The 7,702-nt window shown below is 50.5% G+C and overlaps 1 protein-coding gene across 1 annotated transcript; it reads left to right on the plus strand.

The window, feature by feature from the left end:
* Positions 1-2,699: 2,699 nt before the first annotated feature.
* Positions 2,700-5,347, plus strand: Apoa4 (apolipoprotein A4). The gene is made up of 3 exons (XM_031343977.1): positions 2,700-3,056; positions 3,338-3,464; positions 4,182-5,347. Exons 1-3 carry the CDS (start codon positions 3,008-3,010, stop codon positions 5,179-5,181), a joined length of 1,176 nt encoding a protein of 391 aa, XP_031199837.1. The 5' UTR covers positions 2,700-3,007; the 3' UTR covers positions 5,182-5,347.
* The last annotated feature ends 2,355 nt before the right edge of the window (positions 5,348-7,702 follow it).

The following is a 7,702-nucleotide window of genomic DNA, read 5'->3' on the forward strand; positions in this document are numbered from 1 at the left end:
AAGTTGTCAGCTCAGCTCACTCTTTTCGTTTTGATGGTCTGGGTTCCTTCACCCAAAGACCGCCCTCTCCCCCCCATCCCCCACCCCCACCTCAGGTGATTCAAGATTCTGTCAAACTGATAGTTAAGATTAACCACCACAGTGTGGAAGATGTCTTGAACCTCTGGGCTGAGAATGGCCCTCAGGAGTGGATTGCCAGCCCGCCTCTGTTTGGCTAACAGCAGGTTGGGTGAATGAGAGCCCCAGGGCTCTACTCGGATCCTGTATGGGCAGATAGATGGGGTACGGCTATCAACCTTACTGGCCATGAGCTCTGTATGAACCCAGGCAAGGAGACTGAGGGTCAGACAGAGACATGGGTGCCAAGACCACATGATCCTCTGTACCTGAGGCTAGGTAGTCTGTCCTTTCCCCCAGAAGCTGAGACATGGGGTTCTCATTTTGCCTCACCCCCTGTACAAATCACCAGCAGATGCATATGAAGTGTGTCCCAGTCTTGGAGAAGTCAATATGATGATTTATGACATGCCAGGAGGCAGTACCACCTCCCTGTGGGGGCTGAAGCATACATGAGTGCTGGCCACACGTTTGCACAATGTCCCAGTCTCTTAGCTGAGAGCCGAGTTCTGAATCCACGGACAACTCAGATGTCTATGCCTATCTGACACTCCATCACTGGCAACCACTCTTGAACAAACTTAGGTAACACAGGTCTTCCCAGAGAGGGTACGAGTGGGCAGGTACCTCTGGACCTGGCCCATGCTGCTGGCACCTGGTACTCAGCCTGCAGGTTCAGGAGGTGGAGCTGTAAGCTGAGGTGTCCTACGTGACTCATCCCCCATCAGTTCTGACCTCTGGCCCAGCACAGTCTGGACCAGGCCTGATTAGGTAAAGCAAGATGAGGACCAATGAATGGGCCAATGGTACAGAGAGACAAACCTTTTAAAGGTTAAAACATAGCTAATATTCAACGAGGAACCTACAGGGAGCCAGATTATCTCACAGAATCTTTGCAACCGAGACTCACCCAAGACCACACAGTACCTACTGTGTGGAATCCAGATGCAAATGCAGGGAGTTGACTCCAGAACCTGAACTCAGAAAACACTGAAAGACCACCAAGATGACTCAGTGCACAAAGTCACCCAGCCCAATGACATCAGTTTAACACCTGGTATGAGGAGAGAGCAGGCCTCTCCAGTTCTCATCTGACCTCTATACATGTGTGGTGACACATGCGTACTCAGCCCCCACCAAATATTAGTAAACAAATAAGGTTATTATTATCATTTTGTTTGTTTTTTGAGAGAGGGTTTTTCTGTATAGCCCTAGCTTCCTGGAATTCACTTTGTAGATTAAGCTGTCTTTGAACACACAGAGATCCACCGACCTCTGCCTCCTGAGTGCTAGGATTAAAGGCGTGCGTGTACCATCACACCTGGCATAAGGTTAAGTTTTTTAAAACTCACTAAGCATGGCTGCTCTAGGAAGGAGTAAACTCCTGGCCACTCGGAGAGGCTCAAACAGTGTGGGGAGCAGTGCAGGGTAGTGGGACCCAACAGAGGAGTACAGGTATTCAGCTGTCTTCAGTTCCATGAGACAAGCCAATCTGGACACATTTTTTTTATTACAAAAAAAAAAAAAAGGTGGCAACACAGCAAATCAGACTGGGCACAGTCGAGGTCTATTCTGGTGGTTGTCATTTCACAAATGCTGTCTTATGGAGAGCAGTTAATGGGACAATATGATGGATGTCATCATCTAGTCCCTGGTGTGGTCCATGGAGGCTCCACACTGACCATAGCCTGGCACCTTTCCGTGGATATCTTCTGCAATTGTATGTGTGGACATATTTGGAGTCTCAGTAGGAGATCAAAAAATTCACTTTCCACAGCAGTCTGTCACCTTCTGTCAGAGAGAGAGAGAGATAGAGAGAGAGAGGGAGAGAGAGAGAGATGAGAGGGAGAAGGAGGAGAGAGGGAGAGGGAGAGGGAGGAAAGGGAAAGAGAGAGGGAGGGAGAGGGAGAAAAGAGGGGGAGAAGTTCTGCATGGTGGCTCTTGCACTCTTGCATATGGCTGGGGACAGTGGAGCCCAATCTCTCACTGTTGCGTCTAGCCCACTTGGTGACCCTCTGAGCGAAAGGGTGGCTCTCCCTCTGCCACTGTCAGGAGAGGAATGGGTTCTCTCCTACCTTCCCAGCACTGATGCACACAGAAAATCATTGTCATTAATTTCAGCCCTTACTCTGGGCTAAGCTCCCTGCACCCATCTCACAAGTGCCACGTAATTTAATGTAACAAACTACACATTGTTCAAAGGAGAAACTTAAAGCTTCAGATAACTAGACTGAAGTGACCCAGATTGACAGTCATGAGACACAAAGCACATTTATGATTAACAACTTTGATCCTGGGTTCTGATCCTCTCCTGGCCAAGGATGTCACAGACACCTAAATTGATGTTCACTGACTGCTGCAGCCCTGTGCCATATGTGGGCCTGATACAATCTCTGTAGCTGATGTTCTGAGACAAGAGTTCAGGTTGGTGGCAGCTGTCTCCTTGCAGTGGAAAGAGGAGACCTGGACCTTGTTCTCCCAAACTGGCACAGACCCAGGGCTGCCAACAGGGCTTCTGGGGCCTCAGTTCTATTCAGGGACTCTCCTAGACTCCCAGGATGGTTCCTCCTGAAGTTTCTGAATATCATTCCCGGGCCTCTTGAACAGGGTGGAGCCAACTCAGGAAGACTGCTTCCCTCTGCTGCCTGTATGCTGTCAGCTTCCACGTCGTCTTAAGGTCACTAAAGTCCAAGAGGCCTCCTGGGAATGTGTCACCTTCCAACGTGGAGTCACACTGGGGAGGAGGCGGGGAGAGAGGGCTGGAGGGGCTTTAAATGAGTGGCTGGCCTTGCCTGCAGTCAAATCACAACAACACAGGCGAACTGTTTCTTCTGACTCTGGGAAACATCCAGTGTAGCTGAGACTGTCCCAGCCCAGTGAGAAGCCCAGGATGTTCCTGAAGGCTGCGGTGCTGACCCTAGCCCTGGTGGCCATCACTGGTGAGTAGACCCTTCTCTCCAGCAATTGTAGCATATGAGAGGCAGCAAGAAAAGCCAGCTCTAGAACTGATGGACAGCTCAGGGTGGCCTTGTGTTTGCCCAGCAGCTCATAGGAGAACAGGCCTTTGTTCTCCCTGGCATCCTTGCTCCCTGGGTTATCCAGGGATGAGGAAATGGTTTGTGTTATCCAAACTCCAACATCATCCAGCTCAGAACTGAGGCAGAGGGGCCAGGAGAGAGATACATCCTCAAAAATTACTTGCCTTCTTCTCTCTGCCCAGGCACCCGGGCTGAGGTCACTTCGGACCAGGTAGCCAATGTAATGTGGGACTACTTCACCCAGCTAAGCAACAATGCCAAGGAGGCTGTGGAACAACTTCAGAAGACAGATGTCACTCAGCAGCTCAAGTAAGTGGGATCAGTTTGCAAGGCTAGGCCTTCTTAGCTGATCCCATAGCTGACCTCAGAGGTGGGACACCAGCCCTTGGAGTCCTTCTATTCTCACTAAAGGAGTCTTGCCTCCCTGGACCTAGATTGTCCCTGTAAACAGGGATGTTGGACCCAGGGATCCATCCCTATAACACTTTCCTATCTGCATGTGCTTGGTAAATAGCCAAATCCCATCACAAACTATTGGCAGAAAGAGGAGAGAGACATGTCCCTTAAGGACATGCAGTGTCTGGGCAATCAGGAGAAGGGAGGCTGGTATTTTGGGGGACCCACTGAGCACATGCAAGGACATCAGACCCTGTAACAAGGAAAGACACGTGTTGTACAATGTGACCCTGGGCTGGGAGGGATGTCAAAGTCCAGTCCCATTCTTTATCCACAGGAAAGGAAAGCAAACTTCTCAAGTCACATGGTGGGCAGATAAGGATGTAGAGGCTCAGCAGAAACCTTGCAGATAAAACTCCAAAGTCAAACTAATCCTAGGAGATTTCCTGAAAGCATGACCTACCCCCAAGGGAGGGCCAAAGGGACAAGATGGAGGTCTCTGTTCCTATTGGACACACTCTTGGCCTAGGCAGGTGCATAGAACTGAGTGTTCTATGAGTGTATGTAATGGTGCTCTCCATTCTTTCCCTATGAGTGTATGTAATGGTGCTCTCCATTCTTTCCCTGAAGTACCCTCTTCCAGGACAAGCTTGGGAACCTTAACACCTATGCCGATGGCTTGCACAACAAGCTGGTGCCCTTTGCCGTACAGCTGAGTGGGCATCTAACCAAGGAAACGGAGAGGATGAAGGAAGAGATCCAGAAGGAGCTGGAGGACCTACGTGCCCGCATGATGCCCCATACCAACAGAGTAAGCCAGACATTCGGGGAAAGCATGCAGAAGTTGCAGGAGCACCTGAAGCCCTATGCCGTGGACCTGCAAGCTCAGATCAACACACAGACCCAGGAAATGAAGCTCCAGCTGGCCCCCTACATCCAGCGCATGCAGACCACGATACAGGAGAATGTGGACAACCTGCATACCTCGATGACCCCCCTTGCCAATGAGTTAAAGGACAAGTTTAACAGGAATGTGGAAGAGCTCAAGGGGCACCTAACCCCCCGTGCCAACGAGCTGAAGGCCACAATTGACCAGAACCTGGAGGAGCTGCGCCGCAGCCTGGCCCCTCTAGCAGTGGGTGTGCAGGAGAAACTCAGCCATCAGATGGAGGGCCTAGCCTTCCAGATGAGGAAGAATGCGGAGGAGCTCCAGACCAAGGTCTCTGCAAATATCGACCAGCTGCAAAAGAATCTGGCCCCGCTGGTGGAAGATGTGCAAAGCAAGCTGAAGGGCAACACAGAAGGGCTGCAGAAATCTCTGGAAGACCTGAACAGGCAGCTGGACCAGCAGGTGGAGGAGTTCCGGCGCACTGTGGAGCCCATGGGGGAGATGTTCAACAAGGTTCTGGTGCAGCAGATGGAGCAGTTCAGGCAGCAGCTGGGTTCCAATTCGGGGGACGTGGAAAGCCACTTGAGCTTCCTGGAGAAGAGCCTGAGGGAAAAGGTCAGCTCCTTTATGAGCACCCTGGAAAAAAAGGGGAGCCCAGACCAGCCTCTAGCCCTCCCCGTCCCAGAGCAAGCCCAAGAACAGGTCCAGGAGCAGGTGCAGCCCAAACCTCTGGAGAGCTGAGCTGTCCCTGGTGCCCTCAGCCCATTGCAGCAGCAGACACCTGCCCTGCCCCACCACCTGTCTGTCACTCTGTCCCCAAGCACTTCTTGTACCAGCTTGAGGACACATGTCCTGTGGGAGATGATGCCTCATCTCACTACTCAATAAAGCAACTGAAAAATTAGCCTGTGTGACTCCTTGGGGGCTGGCCTGAGGTGGAGAGGAAACCAATGCTTGGCAAAAATCGAGCAGCATCTGGCTGGGGGGTGTGGGGGTGGGGCCGGCAATAAGCCTTCAAGGTGGGTCAGGGATTAGTGTGCTAGAGAGGAGAATGCAGAAAAATGTCGCTCTGTCAGAAAACAAAGCACACATCCCGCTTACAGCCTTTTAGCCAACAGTTATCAAATGCCCTTGAGGTTCCAGTCAAGATTCTGAACACTAGTCAAAACAGCCTTTGTGGCATTGTGTGCCTGGAGACTGGGTTTCATGCTGACATGGACACCTGCAGGGCAGCAAGCCACAGTCCCTGACTTTGAAGAGTTCACTGTATGGCAGTTCCCTTCTTGTATGTGCCTGTGTCTTTGAACTTGTTTTTACAAAAGTAAGCCACTCTGTCCCTCTGTAAAGTATTCATGCTTGCTTGGGAATTTTCTCCACCTATGCATAAACCTTTTGACCCTCCAGAGCTGTATACTAGATGATATGAATGAGTCTTGGCAGCAAAGGTGGAACAGGTGCTGGAGCTTGCAGAGAACCCTGGCACGCTCTGCCCAGGAGCCTCCTGATGGATGGCTTGCCTGTCTATGACAAAGCTGGTGGTTGCTGGGGCTAAGAGATGAACCCATCAGAGGACCCACCAGTGTAGTTTCCTGGGCACAGCCAGCCACAGGCGGTTGCAGTCTCTGGAATGAATTCTCCTCTGCCCTTGGAGACTTAGAGCCTCTCCAAGGAGGGAGTCTCAGAGTAGAGCTAGTTCAGGGCTTCCTCCCAAAGGATTTTACATACTGGCTGTAGCGTCTGACTCAGGTCTTGCAAGTCACACTCCTCTGCCTCGGAATGGGTAAAGGCCCCTGGGATGGACTGGAACATGATGTGGGTGATCCCAGCTGCTCTGGACTTCCAAGGCTTCCTATGTGTGCCCAGGCCTGGGTTTGCATCCTAGTTTCCAGATACCTACTGGGTGATTTGGGGCAAGTAACAAAACCTGTTTTGGAAAGGAAAAATATGGAACCTTGGGCCAGAGTTATTCAGAAGGTCTGATGCTGCAAGCGCTTAATACAACCATAATGACAATGTAAATACTAAATGTATGTGTGTGTGTGTGTGTGTGTGTGTGTGTGTGTGTGTGCGCGCACGTGCATGCATGCATGTGCTGTGCTGCCCTAGTGTAGCAGACACCTAGGAATGTCCTCTTCTGCTCACCTCCTCAGACCTCAGATCCAGGCCACCTAATCCAGGTAAGGGCAGACCCTTTGAGTCTCGCCAGCCCCTGCTAACCTCAGCTACTTGGACCAGACTGTCACAGTGACTTCTACTTCCCTAGCAAGGAAGACACAAGTGAGCACACCCTAGTAGGGAAGACACAGGTGACCAAGTGACTGCATTTGGCCACAAAACCTGGCAGCAGGAGGCTGGCTTGGCTTTAAGAACCCCAAGGTACTAAAAGGAGGCAAGAAAAAGCCTGGTTGGTATTCTGAGCTGGTCTGGAAGCTTCTGGTAGATCAGTTAGGTGAGATCTGCCTCTCAAAGCCCCTGAGTCTCCCAGACCCTTGTTCATAGTGCAAAACCTGAGTGGGACCCCTGAGTTCTTTCTTCCTGTCTCCAGGACTGTCAAACACATCTCCCAGGCTCCTGCCATACTCTTGGTTTCTCTGAATGAGGGTACACTTGCTTATTTTATCTTGAACCAGGATGTCACTCTTGGCCTTCAGTCTTTTAGGTCACAGCTTCCTACTTCCTTAGGTCATATGCTTCCGGTTCACAGCATTGCTTTTGGCTGCTTTAATAGACTGGATGTTCCTGTCCCCTCAAATTTATGTATTGAAATGAACACAATGTGGTGCATGTGTGCATGCATGCATGTGTGTGTGTGTGCGCGTATTTCAGTGGATGGGTGCATGTATAGGTCAGAGGATAACCCTCAAGAAAACCATTTGCTTTCTTTGAGACAGGGGCTCTCATTAGCCTGGAGCTCACCAATTAGGGCAGACAGGCTGAACAGTGAGTGACAGGGACCCACTTGCCCAAGCCTCCCTGAAATGAATGTCTTCCAGCCATCAATGTACTGTTAGGTCAAATATGGTAGTACATGCCTTTAATTCCAACACTCAGAAGACACTCAGTAGATCACTACAAGTTCAAGGCCAGCCTGGCCTACATGGGGAATTCCAGGCCAGCCAGGGCTATATAATGAGACCCTGTTTCAAACAAAAACAAGCAAGCAAACAAAAGAGATGGCCTTGGATTGGTTCATTTTACCTCCTATTTGTTGCAGTTCTGAGGTTTGGTCTCTTCCATGATTAAACAATTTTATTTGGAGTTA

This window comes from Mastomys coucha, unplaced genomic scaffold (assembly GCF_008632895.1).
Source record: "Mastomys coucha isolate ucsf_1 unplaced genomic scaffold, UCSF_Mcou_1 pScaffold23, whole genome shotgun sequence".
In the NCBI taxonomy this organism is placed as follows: domain Eukaryota; kingdom Metazoa; phylum Chordata; class Mammalia; order Rodentia; family Muridae; genus Mastomys; species Mastomys coucha.

Coding starts and splice junctions, on each gene's coding strand:
- Apoa4 (XM_031343977.1), top strand. CDS start 3,008: ATGTTCCTGAAGGCTGCGGTGCTGACCCTAGCCCTGGTGGCCATCACT. Junction 3,057..3,337: donor AGCCCTGGTGGCCATCACTG/GTGAGTAGACCC, acceptor CTCTCTGCCCAG/GCACCCGGGCTGAGGTCACT. Junction 3,465..4,181: donor GATGTCACTCAGCAGCTCAA/GTAAGTGGGATC, acceptor CTTTCCCTGAAG/TACCCTCTTCCAGGACAAGC.